Source organism: Diabrotica virgifera, chromosome 4, assembly GCF_917563875.1.
Source record: "Diabrotica virgifera virgifera chromosome 4, PGI_DIABVI_V3a".
Taxonomy (NCBI): domain Eukaryota; kingdom Metazoa; phylum Arthropoda; class Insecta; order Coleoptera; family Chrysomelidae; genus Diabrotica; species Diabrotica virgifera.
In genome coordinates, this window is record NC_065446.1 from 160,615,756 (window position 1) to 160,634,585 (window position 18,830).

At 32.8% G+C, this 18,830-nt stretch overlaps 1 protein-coding gene across 2 annotated transcripts in view; it reads left to right on the plus strand.

Annotated features, from left to right (window-relative positions):
• The window catches only part of LOC114332943 (serine/threonine-protein kinase Tao), a 166,514-nt gene that overhangs the window by 7,983 nt on the left and 139,701 nt on the right, over nucleotides 1-18,830 (plus strand). For both annotated transcript variants that reach the window (XM_028282746.2, XM_028282745.2), the window contains exon 2: nucleotides 17,786-18,050. In XM_028282746.2, the coding sequence (XP_028138547.1) occupies nucleotides 17,818-18,050 (233 nt within the window). In that variant the 5' untranslated portion in view covers nucleotides 17,786-17,817. The remainder of the gene's footprint in view (nucleotides 1-17,785; nucleotides 18,051-18,830) is intronic.

Here is an 18,830-nt window from a genome sequence, read left to right on the forward strand (position 1 = left end):
ATTTAAAATGTTTTTCCCAATAAACCTTAATACTTTAATATTTACAAATGATATGGAAATTCTTCATCTCATTTATAAACATGTTAAATTATGTAAATACAAGTTGTAAATGTAATATATAATATACCTACTAACTAGGCATAATTTGTTAATGTGGTTTGAAAAAATTAAATATATATATATATATATATATATATATAAAACACATAGTAAAATAATAACAAAAAAAAATAAAAAAAATGAAACAAAAATAAAAAAGAAAAGAAAAATTAAAAAAAAAGAAAGTAAAAAAAGTGTTTAGCACAAATTAAAATATATATTAAAAAAACAGTAAAATAATTAAAAAAAAAACAAAATAAAAAAAAGCAACACAATGTACCTATGTATCTAAAAATAATTTTTTAGTATGTACTTATGTTTTGAAATAAGAAATTTATGACTATGAATCACAAACAAGTCTGGCTAATTGGCCCTGCCAAAGCCATTTTTCAAAAAAAAACTACTAGCCGTCTATTGCTCAAAAAACTACGCAACCATTCCACCAATCTATCAGAGAAACCTATATTTCTTAGCTTCTCAACCAATAATAAGTGATTGACCTTATCAAATGCCTTGGAGAAGTCAGTGGTGGGAGGGAATTTAATTCCAAACTTTCCACCTTTTTAAGAGGAGTGGATGGACATCCAAATACTCCAAAATATTTATTAAGGACCACTGGAGTATTTATAACACAATTAAAGACAATTCCTTCGATAATTTATTTAATAAGTGTACTGTAATGAAATAAGGGCTGATTCTAACATTGATAACTTATCGCAATTCTAAATACAGAGAGTTATACAAACTTTAATAATATTTAGAGTGCTTTGGGGGTGTGAACACAAAGAGGGTTTCAAACCGGTACATTTCAAACCACGTGAATTTGCACCAGAGGTGCGAAACACTACTTGTCTTACCTCACAGAGGTCATGGTAAGACTGCAACAATTTCAAGTTTATACATTACGCGAAGGGAACGCGGGTGGTTTCGGCGGAAAAAACTAGTCATAACAACAAATCGGCTCACATTAGGGGAACGAAAACCAGTTGTTTTCGAAAGCAAATACATGAATTTACAATTCTTTATATATGTTTTAAAATATAACGGTTGGATATGTTTAAACTGAAATAAAATAAGTTGTTTTTACAACAGTCAGTATACACAGCCTCAACTTGATACCCCCTCTCCAAGGCATCCAACAACATACTATGGTATAGAAGCAAGTTGGTCATTGTGGAATGACCTCCTTTAAAACCATGCTGTTCATCAATAATGATCTGTTTGCAATGTCAGTTCAAATAACTATACATGAGACTATCAAATAATTTCGGGATAGATGATTGTGTGGATACACTATGATAGTTTTTAACATCATTTCTGGAGCCTGTTTTAAATATAGGAGAGATATAACTTTCTTTCCAGTTATGGGGAAAAATTCCAGTAGATAGAGACAAATTAAACAGTTTACACAATGGCTGAGATAATGAATATTTGCACTGTTTTAAAACAAGATTTGGAATGCCATCAGCCCCAATCATTAGCTTATTAGGAAGAGTCCCTAACTTTTCGAAAACCTCAGATACACGTATCACAGGACAATCTATGTTAATTTGGCTATAAAATTTTTCAGGAGGCATTGCCTTTGCATTTGAGAAGACTGTAGAAAAGTGATTAGCAAATAAGTCAACAATTTGTTGGCCATTGGTAGCAACTGAATTATTTAGAACCATGTTTTTTGGAATATTACTTGATGTTCTCCTACTATTAATGAATTTCCAAAAATTCTTTGGATTACTAATTTAATCCCCATTTACAGATGTCAGATAATTTTTGTAACACTCTTGACTTTGTGCTCTCAACATACTAAATTCATGATAGTCCCTTTCACTATAAGACAGCTTATATTTTTTATGTTTACTCAGTGATATCAATTCTCTTAATTCCCTAGAGAAGATGTCCCCAAGAGGGATAGCTGGATGTTCTAAATTTTTTCTGTGGAATAAAACATTGAATACCAAAAGTTTTTTTTTTATTTAATGGCATAGACATTAGTCATTCAGCCAGTTGCAATAAAGAATATACAATCCTATCCCTAATACAGAATTAAACAGAAACAATATACCTAGTAATATAATAAATAATACAATACAATAATAATACAATAAAAACAATAATGGATCTCTGATAAAGTGATAAAACATTTGTGATAAAAAAGGATGCAAATCTGAACTTAAATCATGAAAAATATCATGCCCGCATACAAATCTTATAGGACCGTGCGTGTATCTGACAAGAAATCTATAATGATATTGTATATTTGTTGTCAGCCTGTAGCCAGCAGAGACTGGATATTGAATGGTGCATGCATATCAAGTTTAATTAAATTTTTCAAGATCACCCTGCTTTCCGCAATGTTTGCAATTATCGTCTTCAATCACATTTATTTTATATAAATGACTTGGATAGCAATCATGTCCAAAACGTAGTCGATCTATAGTTGTTATATATTTACGTAGAGCTTTAAAACTCTTAAACCAGGTACTTTGTGGAATCACTGGTTGTAAAGTGGTATATCTTGTGGGGTTTGTTAAGCAATAAAGATTCCATTGATCTTTCCATATCGAGAGTTGGTTTCTTTTAAAAATAGTAATAACATCTGATACACATAAAGAATATGACAATAAAGTGCCTGTTGTTATACTGGATTTAGCTAAGTAGTCATATCTTTGAGTCCAATATGTGCCTTAACCCAAATAAATTTTATATTGAAGCCAGAGTCTTCTAAATGCTTTAACATAACATATCCTTTATTAAAAATATGTAAGGATTACTAAATGTTTTGGGCAAAAAAGTATTTTTGATATTCTGTAAAACTGATAGGCAGTCTGAAAGAATTAACGTTTTTTTAGTATAAGAATTTTTAATATATTTCAACGCTTCGAGTATGGCCAATGATTCCGCAGAGAAAATTGAAAACTCATTGGGAAGTTTGTACTTGTTTTCGTTGTATGTGGGTATTATTACATCAGTTTTATGGAAGAGAGCAAAGTAGTCTAAGTTTTTGTCTACTGTGTTTAATTCCTTTGAAAAAATAGGATTGTTCTGTAATGCAGTACATAAAGGCGGAGATGGTTTTTTAATCCAATACTTGTGAGTAAGATCTAATTCGTTAAGATGACATATACAGGAAAATAATTCGAAATTTGTAGAGTGTGCTTAAGTACCTATTTTTCGCTTAGTAAATTTCTTCTAATCTCCAAAGGAGGCTCAGAAGCTTCAACATGTATTGGTTGTATAGGAGTAGATCTCATAGCACCTAAACAGATTCTCAAGGCAGAATTTTGAAAAGCGTCAATTTTTCTTAAAAGGTTTTTGGAAGCAGAACCGTAGAGAGTAGCACCATAATTTATAATGGATCGTATATAAGCTCTAAACAATAAAGATGTTTCAACATCGCAGCCCCACCACATTCTAGTTGTCATTCTACGGAAATTAATACCTTTGCTACATCTATCTAGCATATATTGTATGTGTTGTTTCCAAGTTAGTTTTTTGTCCAGAATGAGGCCCAGATATTTGACATTATTTTTAAATGTAAAAGATTGATCACTAAGTAATACATCTTGGTTTATAGGAAGATTGTGTCTTGTAAAGACAGATACTGCTGATTTGTTACTTAATTGATAAATTTAAGCCGTTCTCTAAGAACCATGTAAAGAGGGAACTACAAACTGTACTTAGGTTTTGCATTCCGTTTTCATATTTCTTGCTTTCTGTATAGACACAAAAGTCGTTTGCATATTGTATGATTTTGAATGGGATGTTGTTTATTTGCATCTTATGTATGTCAGAGGTGTACAGATTGAATAAAATTGGTGATAATACTGAACCTTGTGGTATACCGTGATAATTATGTCGAGGTCCTATTAGTTTGTTATTATGATCTCTGATGTAAATTACCCTATCTGTATAGAAACCGATTATTGTGTTACGAAAGCAATTGGCATATGAAAAAAATTTACCATTCTATGTTTTAAGGTTGATAAACAAACTGAGTCATATGCTCCTTCAATATCTAAGAATAGTGCTGCTAAGTAGTTATTTTTAGTTAAGTTATTCTGTACATCTAGAACAAGTGTTGTTAAAGCGTCTAGAGTTCCAAAACCTCTTTTGTAACCAAACTGGTTTACTGGAAGTAATTTCTCTTTTTGTAACCACCAATCTAATCTAAATTTTATAATCCTTTCTGAAGTTTTAAATATACAAGTCAGTAAGGATATTGGTCTATATGAACTTACGATGTTTGGGTCTTTTCCGGGTTTAAGGATAATGGTTTTAACGGGCAAAATCTAATTCAGTTTCAGAAAATGGTTTTAACAGGAAGTGAGTATTTGAATGATGACTTTGTGTAGGTCATGTAGGTGAATTTTGAGCAAATGGAGGACATACTTTATTAAAAAAGTCGTCTAATAGTTTATCATTGAAGGGTTTTATACTAATAGGTGCTTTTCGATTAATTTTGTTGGTTTGTGACCATATCTCCTTAGAGGAGGTATTTTTGCTTAAATTAGAACACCATTTAATCCAACTAGCTTTGGCTTTTTGTTTCAACTGCTTTTTAGTATGAGCAGTAACTTTCTGACAGTTTAGATAATTATCAAGGCTTGGTGAAGGTTTATACAATGCTAATGCTTCTTTTCTGTCATTGATTATCAGATCGCATTCTGGGTCCCACCATGTTGGAGGCGATCGATTTTTGGATTTAAAAATTTTATATTGATAAATAGATCTAATTGCAGCATCATTAATGCAATTTATTAGAAAACTATAATTTTGATAAGTATTGAAAGAGGTATTGTAGTTGGAAAACATGTTTTCAATTAAGGATGTATACAGGGACCAATTGGCTTTCTTGATATTCCATTTGCTTTTTGGATAAATTATTTCTTGTGAGGTGTTGGTTATTGAAAAATTCATAGTTATAGCAAAATGATTCGAGCCTAAGGTGTCAGATAAAACTGACCAAGGGAATTTACTGGCTATATTAGCTGTACAGAGTGAAATTTCAATCATAGATTTTTGCGTACCATATCTGGGAAGATATGTAGGTTCTCCATTATTTAAAATTACAAGATCTAGGTCTTTGATACTGCTAAAAATTTGGTTACCAACTGGATCATTACGCAGTGAGCCCCATAGTGAGTGATGAGCATTTATATCTCCGCCAATTAAAAAAGGTGATTTGATTTGTGAGAAAATATTTATCCAATCGATTTTGGATGTACTAATATTTGGTGGTCTATATATAGATAAAAAACTTAATTCTATTGTGTTACATTTATTTTAGTTGTTTTAATTAAAATTGCAACACCTGCATACCCGTCATATCTATCTTGGCGAATTACATTATAACCTTTAAATGTATAATTTTGATTTGGTTTGAACCAGGTTTCACGTAATAATACAATATCAATATTTTCAGTAATTAAAAAATGAATTAAACTATTTTTATTCGAAACAACGGATCTACCGTTCCATTGCAAAATTTTTAATGATTTAAATTCTGGGTACATGTTATTTATTAGTGATATCCTCTAAAATCGTTTTTATACCAAGGTAAATACTATCTTGACTCATAGTTTTTATATCATCTAACGTTTGAATATTTGTGATCAAATTACAAATATAATTGGAAGTGAGTGTTTCCAATACTCTCTGATATGATTTGTTTTGACAAATTGGGGGTTTTAAATTAGCAGGAAGGGGTTTGGAGGGCCCAAAATTAAAAGGGAACATGGGTGAATTGTTTTGTGATTGGTTTGGTGATATTTTTTGTTTTTTAGCTATATTATAGTGGCTTGAGGAGGGTTGGGATTGGGATGTATTATTTGAAATGTTTTGATTTTTATGTGGTAGTAGAAGGGGTTGATTTTTTTGAAGATATTGGGAGGGGAGGAAAACTGTCTTCGATATTGTCTAGTGTGGAATATCTATTCTGAATGAACAATCCCGAGAAGAACGATTCACAGTAATTTTTTGCCTCGATAAAGGAAATTTTTTGCTCAATCATTACGTTCTTTATCTTCTTTTGATGTTCGTATTTTGGACACTTCTTGGATATGGAAACATGATATTTACTATTACAATGTATGCATTGAACATCATTATCTTGACATGTATGATCTTCATTTTTGATTTTTCCACGTTTTATGCAATGTGCTTGTGAACTGCGACACTGCTTGGAAATATGTCCAAATCTTAAGCAATTGTAACACTGTGTTTGCCAATGTAGGCTTCAACAGGAAAAAATACTTTATTTATTGAAATGTAGCTAGGAAGAATATTTCCTTCGAAGGTGACTATCATTGTCCTTTTGGGTACATAGTTAGTTTTTCCATCGGTGTCAACTTTTCTGTAAGTTCTTTTAAAGGCTACTATGGGGGAGGGAGATTTACTATTATCTAACAAATACTTTTCATCGTATTGAGTATCAATATCTCTTATTAGGCCTCTAATTTCTAGTAAATGGTTAGGGACATTTACTACTAAGTTTTGGTCTTTTAATTTTATATTTTTAACCAAATTATTTGCATCTACGATTGACCTTAACAAAACTTTAATTCTGTTTTTTCCATTGGCTTTAATTTCAATAATATTAGGAATGTTCAATTTTTTATGCAAGATGTCTGCAGCAGTAAGTGGATGTAAACGGCCAATATCCTGATTGTTTGATTTTTCTATATATACATAAACGTTATTAAAATTGTACTTATCTGATGCAACATTGAACGATTTTTTCTCTACAACTTTTTGCGGAGGTGGGATTTGTTGTGTCGACACTTTAATAAAGTCTCTGGTTTTAGTTGTAATTTTCGCAGTAGAATCATCCAAATTTTCGATTAAACTTGATTCAATAATATCCATTTCACTGTTCTCACTAGCACCTGAAAAGTTTTCACCTAATGGTGTCCCTGGGGAAAAAGCTTCCCCCATTGGGGGTCGCTTATAGCATTGTTTATCGCACTCAATCAGTATCAGTTTTTAAATCACACCAAGTGTGATTAAATTAAATTAAATCACAACATTCACAAGAAATAATACGAAGAAAATATCAATACCATATATAAAAGGACTATCCGAGAAACTTAAAACAATAGGAAATAAATTCAACATTTCAACAACATTCAAAACAACAAACACATTGAGATCTATTCTATCTAAAACTAAACCTAACAATGAACAGGAAAGAACAAAGAATTGCATTTATAAAATACCTTGTGAATGCGAACAATTTTATTTAGGTGAAACATCAAGACCATTAAACGTTAGAATAAGTGAACATCAGTCTTATATTAAAAATAGAGAATTTGATAGATCTCAAATATGTCAACACGCATGGGATAATGAACATAGAGTTCAGTGGAGAGATTCAAGTATAGTCCTGAAAGAATCAGATAGTAAAAAGAGAAAAATCAAAGAAGCGGCTCTAATTATGCTAAATGAAACCAATTGTGTCGCAAATTCCTCGGTAGAATGCAGTAGGATGTGGTTACCCATACAAAATACCACGATTAGTAAGTCAATAACATATCGGGTTAGTACAAATTTTATATTTCAGTATTACTTAATGTATATCTATGTATTATTAATATTATTTATAATTTAAACATATTAAAGTCAGAATTTGGTATTAGTTTTTTGAAAGTAAATTATGATGTGATGCAAGGGAAAATGTGAATTATTAAAAATCAACTTTAATTACAACATTTTATATTCTGACAGAAAATTATGACCTAACAAAACTTATACGTTGACAGTCGACATAATTATTTTCTTCTTCTTTTATAATATACTACAATACCTCCCCACTACAAGTTTAAACGCACAGGAGGTTTTATATTTCTTTTTGGCCTATCGGAACTTCTGCCACACTTCCTTTGGTCTCTGGTTTCACATTAACCTCACTAACCACTGTTTCACTTGCTACTGCATTACCAGACTCTTCAAAATTTCTCGCTTCCATATCACTTTGTTTTAACACTTCCCCTTCTGTTAAAGCTGAGAAGGGTTCAACACTACTAATTCTATTATTATTATTAGTTACATCAGTTACAATGGTTTCATTAAGACTATCCTAGTTAGAATCAGAACCCTTATCTCTCAAAATCTGGTCTAAATGTCTTTTCCAAATTAAACCCTCGTGTGTTAACTTACACAAATATATCCTGTCACCTACAATTTCATCTATTATTGCTTTTGCCCATGTTTTACGATTAGGATAACGATAATCTCTGCAAAGAACTTTATTCCCCACTTGAAAAGTTTCAATTCGTCTATTACTGTTTAATTTATTATTATCTATTGATTTAGAACTCTGATTCCCACTACTTGTCCATAACAAATCTAATCGAGTTTTAACTTTATGTTTAAATGCAAGACTGGAGGGTGATAGGTACACCTGTAGTACAGTGTACTGAATTTCTATAATGGAACAAAAATTTACTGATTACAGTTTGTAATGAATTATTACAGTTGTAATCATTCTTCAATCCCTTCAAAACAGCATTTTTAAATGTCTTAACAAAATTCTCTGCAAACCCATTTGTTGCTGGATGATATGGTGGTGATGTAGAGTGTTTAATACCGTTATTATGTAAATACCGTGAAAACTCACCTGACGAAAATTGAGGGCCATTATCTGTAACAACTACTTTAGGTAACCCAAACCGAGCAAAACAATCTCTAAATTTTTCGATAGTCTCCGCAGCAGTCAAATTATTCGTAATATATGCTTCTGGCCATTTTGTAAAAGTATCGATGATTATCAAAATCATTTTATTTCTTATGGGACCTAGAAAATCTGCATGTACCCTCTCAAACATACATGTTCCCTTTTCACATGATATAAGCTTAGCTTTACTTGGTTCTGATCTCAAGCCTGAACAAATTTTGCAATTATTTACATAAGATTCAATGTCTGTATCTAAAGTTGGCCACCAAAAATAAGCTCGTGCATTTGCTTTCATCTTGGAAATTCCTTCATGTGTATTGTGTAACTAACAGCAATTGTTTTCGTAACTTTTTTGGCACAACTACACGAAATCCCCACATAATCACCCCCTCCTCCACAGATAGTTCCTCTTTTCTATTTAAAAACGGTTTCATTATCTCATCTGTTGTCTCTGGGAATTCATACCTAATATGGTTAAACAAACGACCCAACACCGGATCAGTCCTGGTTTCTGCCCTTACCTTGAGGGTATCGATTGGAGCTAACCCTTCTATAAAATGTAGATAACCAACATCTTCCTCTTTTTCTCTTACTGTCTTCTCTAGAGGAAGTCGACTCAACACATCTGCCTGCACATTGTCAGCTCCTTTAATAAATTTAAAAACATAATAGTCTAAGAGCTGGGAGCAGATTTTGTGCGTGATAAGTAATATGGAAAAACTATACGTGGATATGTTGAATTAGTTGTGTACATGACTTTCACCAAAGGCCGGAAACCAGAGTGGGGGCCGAGGGTAGTTATAAGGGGTCAAAGTCGCGGTTTTTTTTATTTTTTTTTATGAAGCTCATGATCGAGATAGTGCACCAAAATTTGGGAATAAGTAGGTCATGACGTACCTAAGTAAAATCTCTAGGGCGCAACACTGCCTGGCCGACAAAGGGGTGGGGTAGGGGTGAATATTAAAAATATAAGGGGCTTTTTGCGACGTTCGTGATTGAGATAGTGCACCAAAATTTGGGTATAAGTAGACCATGACATAAGTAAGTAAAATCCCCAGAGCCGGAAACCAGAGTGGGGGAGGAAGGTAGTTATAAGGGGTCAAATTCACGTTTTTTTATTATTTTTTTTATGAAGCTCATGATCGAGATAGTGCACCAAAATTTGGGAATAAGTAGGTCATGACGTAACTAAGTAAAATCTCCAGGAGTGGAACGCTGCGCGACCGACAAAGGGGTGGGGCAGGGGTGAACATAAAAAATGTAAGGGATTTTTTGCGACGTTCGTGATTGATTGAGATAGTGCACCAAAATTTGGGTATAAGTAGACCATGACATAAGTAAGTAAAATCCCCAGAGCCGGAAACCACAGTGGGGGAGAAAGGTAGTTATAAGGGTCAAAGTCTCGTTTTTTATTATTTTTATTATTTTTTTTTGTGACGCTCATGATCGAGATACTGCACCAAAATTTGGGAATAAGTAGGTCATGACGTAACTAAATAAAATCACCAGGAGTGGAACGCTGCGTGGCCGACAAAGGGGTGGGGCAGGGGTGAACATAAAAAAATGTAAGGGATTTTTTGCGACGTTCGTGATTGACATACTGCACCAAAATTTGGGAATAAGTAGACCATGACATAACTAAGTAATATCCCCAGAGGCGGAAACCAGAGTGGCGGACGAGGGTAGTTATAAGGGGTAATATTCGCGGTTTTTATTATTTTTTTTTGTGGCGCTCATGATGGAGATAGTGCACCAAAATTTGGGAGTAAGTAGGTCATGACGTAACTAAGTAAAATCTCCAGGAGCGGAACGCTGCTTGGGGTACAAAGGGGTGGTAGGCAGGGGGGTGAGTATAAAGATATATGGGGGTTTTTTGCCGTTTGTGATCGAGATAGTGCACCAAAATTTGGGAATAGGTAGATCATGACATTACTAAGTAAAATCTCCAGGGGCGGAACGCTGCGTGTGGGACAAATGTTGTGCCAGGTCACAAAAAAAAAATAATACACACTGCGACTTTGACCTCTTAAAACTACTCTCATCCCCAACTCTGGTTTCCGGCTCTGGGTGTTTTGCTATGCTAAGTCATGGTCTACTTATTCCCAAATTTTGGTGCACAATCTCAATCTAGAACGTCGCAAAAAACCCCTTATATTTTTTATATTCACACCTACCCCCACCCCTTTATCAGCCACGCAGCGTTCCACCCCAGGAGAAAATTCTGAAAATATTCTGAACTGTCACAAACTAGTCTAATAGGTTTATTTTGATCAAAATGCATTAAAACCTGACTCGAAGTTATCTCCTTCTAAATAGCATCAAATGATTTTTGACAATTATCTGTCCATAAATATTTCCTATTTTTTTCTAAAAGTTTTTTACAATGGATTCACCCTATCTGCTAAATTTGGAATAAATTTAGAATAATAATTTATCATACCAAGAAATGATCTTAACTCTGTCAAATTCTTTGGTTTTGGCAATTTCACAATTGCTTCTACTTTATTATTATCTGTTTCCAGCCTCCTATTTGAAATTTTATGTCCTAAATAAAAATGCAATCTTTAGCAAATTCACATTTACTCAAATTTAATCTAAATCCTGCTTTTAAAAGTCTCTCAAAAACCTCGGCCATGTTCTCTAAATGTTCTTTGTTATCTTTCCCTGTAACTACTACATCATCTAAATAATTGACTGTACCCCTACATCCCTGCAAAACTTTCTTCACTATACTCTGAAAAATAGAACAAGCTGGTTTTGTTCCATAAGGGAGTCTTAACTCTAAAAATTCCGTAAGGTGTGCTCCAAGATAGTAAATGTGATGTTTCAGTATCTAATTCTAACTGATTATACGCATTTTTGAAATCTAGTTTAGCAAACTTTTCTCCACCTTTCAGTGCCGCAAAAATATCTTCTATTAAAGGTAGTGGATAATTTGAATCTTTTAATATTTGTTAATTGTTACTTTATAATTAGCACATACTCTCACGTCCTTACCATTTGGTTTGAGCACTGGTACTAACGGTGTGCCCACAAAGCATTTTCCACTTTCTCTATTACCCCTTCTTTCTCTAACTTACACAACTCTGCCTTTACTTTCTCTCTAAATGCAAAAGGAATTTGATGGGGTTTTTGGAAAATTGGCCTAATATCTTTATATATCTCTAAATTAATTTGCTCACCTATATATTTACCCAATTCCCCATTAAAAATTTTCTCATATTTTTTTAATAAAATGTTTAACTGTGATTTAAAGTCAACTTCATTTATACTTATTTCATTAATCTGGGTATAATTACTAACACTCAATTCATGATTTCCGATATAGACTTTTATCATTAAATTATCGTTAAATTAAATTTTATAAAGATATCTCTACCTAACAATGCCCTAGTCGCTCCCTCGACTACCGTCAATGAAACATTTTCAACTCTATCACCTATTATAGTTTGTACCTCAATTTTACCTTTTGGTATTACAACTGGACCATCATAAAATTTTAATTTAATCAAACTTGGTTTTAACTCGTATCATTGAAAAACATTTATTATACATACTATAAGGTATACAAGAAACGCCAGCTCCTATATCTATTTCCATAACGATAGGTTGCTGATTTATCAAAACGGTTACGTACATTGGCTTGACATAAGCCTCAACACTATTAACATCCACCTGCAGCATCTCCACCATACCATCTCCCTCTGAGGTATTGCTCTCAGCCTCTATATCTTCGGTTTCTACATATTCTACAAAATTATTTCTCCGAACTTTACATGCCGCCGCAATGTGCCCTACCCTTTTACATAAATTGCAAGTAAATTTCCTAAACTTACACATTTTGAAATCATGATCCGGCCTATTACAATAAAAACACAAATTATCTCTTTTATTACTTACAGTCATCCTACCAGTCTTAGTTTGATTTGATGCACTAGGTGGTCTTACTGGGATTTTTTTCTCCTTCCCTGTTGGCTTTTGAATAATTTATCTCCACTCCTCTGGATTCTCTCAACGCTGCTTCTTTAGCCAGTGCTATCTCTAAAAGGTCTTTTAAACTCTTCTGGGGACCTTCCTCACATAAATGTTCTAATATTGGGCCTGGTTTTATTCCAACTACGAATTTTTCTTGTACTCTGTACATTAACTTATCACCAAATTCACATTGAGCTGCCAGCTTTTTAAATTTAATATACCATTCGTTTATACAGTTGAGTCCGCGAGTCTTTACCCGTGCGTCATTAATACCTGGCGAGATAAAACACATACTTTTTATCTAGCATCATTCTCTTCCATGCATGAAACTCATGACAAACCAGCTGCCGTTTGTTATTAAGTAACAACACATGTTATTTTTATGAACCATCTAGACCAGCGGTTCTCAATCTGTGGTACATGTACCACTGGTGGTACATTTCATTTTTTGAGGTGGTACACAAAACGCAAAAACAGCCAAAATCAGCAACACTATTATAGTTAATTATTTCACCTAGTTCTAGTTAGATATATATTTCAGTTTGGTGGTACCAAAAATAATAAAAAGTATTTGGTGGTACATGACACAAAAAGATTGAGAACCGCTGATCTAGACTCAGTGCATTGAAAAGAGATAGGTACAAAAAAAGACGATTCGGTATGTTTTCATATTTTAAGCACAATTTGTTTGACGTTTCTGATTTGTTTAATTTTGTGGCTGTCAGTCAGTTGAACTTTTTGCGGTTTTTGTCGAATTTTTGCGTTTTGAAGTTTCTTTATATTACACAAACAGTTGTTTTCACAACTAATTTTATATTGGGCTTTGAAATTTTAAGGTAAATAATTATGAATAAAAATAAATTTCGACTACGAGTCAGGATTCTGTTAACCGAGATACGATAGTACCAAGCGGCGCCGCTAGGAGGAGCACTCCATCAATGCGTCTCAGAATACTTACGAAACGTGGTCATTTTGTACTCTAAACCGAGTAAGGTATGAAAAAGAAAAGAAAATAATCGTTTTCGTTTTGATTCAATTCGAGTCTCTTGTCATCCTCTGACACCGTGTTTCGGGGTCCCTACCTCTTATCAAAGAGGCTATGCAAGTAGACTGAATTGAATCATCTCGAAACGAAGAAGAACTGCATATATTAAAATATCTGCAGCAGAGTGTGGTTAGACTGTCCACTAACGGGGAATGACAAAATGAATAAAAATAAATTTCGACTACGAGTCAGGATTCTGTTAACCGAGATACGATAGTACCAAGCGGCGCCGCTAGGAGGAGCACTCCTAGTGCCTAAATATAATTATTTAAAAAATTAATATTTAAAACATACAAAGCTAACGTCATTCACACAGTAAAGAAATGACTGTTTAGATTTCCGTCAAAGTGAATAAAAAAACAAAATTAAAATATGTTATTGGATTTTTTTATAAATTGTTTATTTATTTATTAATCAATAATAATAAAAGAATTTATTAAGCTACTTCAAATGTAGCTGTAATTCTGTGCAAAAATTTTGAAGCAGAACTTACATTTGCCATTCTATATATTTGATAACGTCAAATTTTATAATAAAACCCGTAATCGGAACAGTAGCCACTTTCTGTCAGTTGTTGCGTGAAATAGATTTCCGACTTATTTCGTATGCTTTAAGTGATGACGCACGGGTAAAGACTCGCGGACTCAACTGTAGCTTCATCTTCCTGTCTCAATTGTTCAAACACTATTCTTCTTCTATAAACTGCAATGCGAGGTTTAAATTGACTTTTTAATAGTGTCATAATATCATCAAATGATTTATCTTTTGGTTTACTAGGGCCACATAGGTTTTTTAACACTTTATAAATGTCCTCGCTAAGTAGTGTTAATAATACTGCAACTTTTCTTCCTTCTTCTACTAAGTTAGCCAATAGATATTGCTCCAACCTTTCTTCAAATATTTCGAAATCATCGCCACTTCTGAATGTTGCTATATTTCCTGCATGTACAAAAGTTACTGATTTTGAACCACACGACTCCATGGGGGCCTGAACTTCGCTTCCACTTTTTGGCATTTTTAGTAATGTCTATACTAAAAATATGTAAAACGAAATCCTTGAAATATAAATTATCACTTTTCCTTTTATCCCGTCGCCAAATTGATGTTATGCAGGGGAAAATGTGAATTATTAAAAATCAACTTTAATTACAACATTTTATATTCTGACAGAAAATTATTAAACAAAACTTATACGTTGACAATCGACATAATTCTTTTCTTCTTTTATAATATACTACAAATTAAATTGTAAGACCAAATACTTACGATGTCGGGATAGTATCATGAGGTTTTTTCCTGGTTTTCCCTCGTGATTTACTATGCAATCTCTAACGCGAGAATTTTACTGTCATCGTTGCATTTGGTTGTCTTTTTAAAGACAGATCACATGCTATGATTTTTTTGTGACGGATATTCTTGAGTTGGGATTGATTTCATGTAATCAAATGAACTATATTTTAGTAAAGTCGTCCCAGGAACGCAACTCATAAATATTGGCGATATCATTTTAAAGTCTTCTACTTTAAAATGTATAATATACGTCTGAATTGCCAATATAAATGAGTCAGATTAAATAAATTATTTGAAGAATTTTTTTACTTAGCAACAACATTTTTGTTTATTTTAGTAGTATTTTGTATTTTGACAACGAAACCCGATTTGGGCTTCGAAACGTTAATAAAATAATTTTTTTGGTAAAATTGTGGCTTATTTCCATTGAAAATAGTTGATTATAAAAATACCACAAGGAAATAGCTTCAGAACAACATTCAGTTGACTGGCTGCCTAGATAGCTTGTCTCTATACTGAGTACTATTGGAAGTGGAATAGGTTATTTTGTACTATTACTGCTACTTCTTCACATCTATGTTCAATATACACTGTATTCATTTGAAAACGTCGCACTCTCAATATTTAGGAATATACATTCGGACAGGTCAATTTTTAAACAGAGTTTTGCTTTTACTTTAGTTAATACCAACTATGATTACAATGTGGTGATTGTGAAAAGTTGTCCATTGGATAGACTGTCCAGTTATAAAACTTTGGAAGCAGTTATTAAACTTTGGAAATGGAAAAGTCGCTATTGATACCTCCAGCTGAACATAGCGCATTCGTTTAATAACTATAATTGGCTGAGTTAACAACCAATATTGGCAGCAAAAAATGCAGATGTCACTGATCTTTTAATGCAACCATTCAAAATTTTCTTACAGGAAAATTGTTTTCGTTCAAATCAGTTGACACAGTTATAAACCAGGATGATGTAGTCAATTGAGTGACATGTCCAAAGTTGTTGAAAAGTACAAAAAAACATCTCGGGGTTGCTGGGTTTCCCTTGATTCTGAAAAAATTCTCAACTCTCTAGGTTCATTTGAAATGTTAAACAGGGTCGGGTTTCTTTTGAAACATTAGTAAAAATGCAAAAAAAAACTAAAATCGATTTTTTGGACATATATTTCTCAAAAGACTGATTCAATTATCCTACAGAGTTTTTGAACTCATTGGAATTGCCTGGGCTTCCACCTCACAATTTAAAATAAATATTGGGATTAGTTGTTATTATGCTGCGTAAGATTAATCAACTTTATTTATGTTAAGGATTTACCTTCTATATTCGTTGGTTCTATGGTAATGAGTCTTTTTAGGACTACTTTCTTTAATTCATCTTCAACTATTTTCAATGGGAAATAAGCCACAAGTTTACCAAAAAAATGATTTTATTAACGTTTCGAAGCTCAAGTCGGGTTTCGTTGTCAAAATACAAAATACTGTATTTTGTATTTTGACAACGAAACCCGATTTGGGCTTCGAAACGTTAATAAAATCATTTTTTTGGTAAAATTGTGGCTTATTTCCCATTTCGCTTCAGAACAACATTAATTCATCTTGTTTGTTCATGCTTTCCATTAATGTTTGTAACACATGTTTGTTATCAAATTCAGCCAAATGTTTGTATTTGGAGTACTTTCTTTTGGCTGTGTGTAGGGTTTTCGATGTCTGCTGTCGTATTTTGTTGTATGGTTGTAGGTTTCTGTTTGTTCCTTAACTTTTATCGAACTATAGCAGTAGTATAACCACTTCAAGGGGTGAGTATGGTTTGAAATTTTTAATTTTTTTATTATATTAAATGAAAGTGTATAAGTTCAAGAATACTCTCCGAAAATTTCAGATTGATCGGAGTAAAATTACCAGAGATACAGCATGTTGAATATTCCTACTTTCGACTCGCTTTGTCACGGTTTCGCGCCAGCATGCTTGAGTGTAGTGAGAAACATCCAACAACTGTTCTCCTTCTCTTTTGTCGATTACTCCGCGATTCAAAAATATATTCCAGTGTGCATTACTTTACGATTTTATAGACAAAACAAGAAGACGAAGTTGTCAAAACTTTAAAAGTGTTTTTCTCAAAACTGCTTTTTAAAAGGCAGTGTACATGGCAGGATACCAAGAACTCAAAAATCGTTAATAATAAAAAACACTTGACAGCATTACCTCGAAAAACTCATAAGCTAATAAAATCCTTTCGAATTTTTGGTTTCACATGATCCAGTGACAAGTTCTGGTGTCCTCCGCAAAATCCATTTTTTAAGTGTCTGTAAAAATTTGCTGAATATTCTTTGAATTTTACTTACTTAATAAGCTTATTTAATTTAAGAATAAAATAATAAAATGTGCTTGAAATGTGTTGATTTCAAGCCATATCCCCCCCCCCCCTTAATTATTTCTTTTGTGGCTTTCCGCTATCTTTTGTTAGATGTTCCCTGATACATTTTACACATCTCAGTTCCCTTCTAGGTTAATTAGCACATTCGCGGACACATTTATATTCACACACCCATGTTCCTTTGTAAGTGTCTGCTGGGGAATAGGAAAAAGTGGATAGGAAAAAAGGGGAAAGGAAAAATAAAAAAAAATTTCTAATAATAAAATAATTGTGGTATAATTTTCTCTCTTAATAAACTTTGTGAAATGCATATTAAAATCATTTTTAGGAGATGCCAGTATAGCTGTGGAAGTTCAAAATATGGCACCCGTGCCTCGCCCGGGTAGCCTGCGCGATCCTGAGATTGCCGATCTGTTTTTTAAACACGATCCAGAGAAGATTTTTGAAGACTTGAGAGAAATTGGCCATGGAAGCTTTGGGGCCGTTTATTATGCAAGATGTCTTCTTACTCGAGAGATTGTGGCTGTCAAGAAGATGTCCTATCTCGGCAAACAAAGTCTGGAAAAGTGGCAGGATATTTTAAAGGAAATAAGGTATGTTAATAAAAAAAACTCAATCTTTTTTGGTGTATGGGTATGGGGATACTTTTCAGGTGATAGGGAACTTGCACATTTTTTTTTATTACATAATAATCTTCAGATTTGTTTAAAAATGAAATTTCCAAAATTTCACGCTTCAAAAACTCTATAATAACTTGAAGTACAAATTTAAAATCTTCTGTGTATTTAAAATAGTTCAAACGACCCGTGACGTCACATAATTATACTTTAAAAACACTTAAATATTAGTTCGAAATTGTCTTAACAAAAACACTTAAATATTAGAAATAACAACTATCAAAATATTTATACAACTGAGTGTCTAACCTAATAAATTAATGCCGAGGACATCCAATACTACAATTATATGATGTCACGACCAATGAATCGCGCTCATTTGGGCAGGCTTCAATAATTTGATTTGGCTGAAAAAAAAAACCTTTTTTTTTATATATCTTTTAAATTATGTTCTGTTGTGACTCATATCATTTTTGTTTCGAATTTAAAATTTTATGCAAGTTCCCTATTGTATGTTGTATGTAGGTATCATTACTTTATTTCTAGAACTTGTTATGAGTAGTTCATTAGCATTTTAAACTGCTGCGTCAGCCTTTTCTTATTTCTCTTTTCTCACAATAAAACACTGAAAAACGTTTGTTTTTCTATACTTCCTAAAAGGCAAACACATTGTAAAATATATCACTTGAGAAAGGCACTTTGCCGAAACAGCTGTAGTAATAACATAGTTGTAATAAATTTTGTGGAAGTATAGAA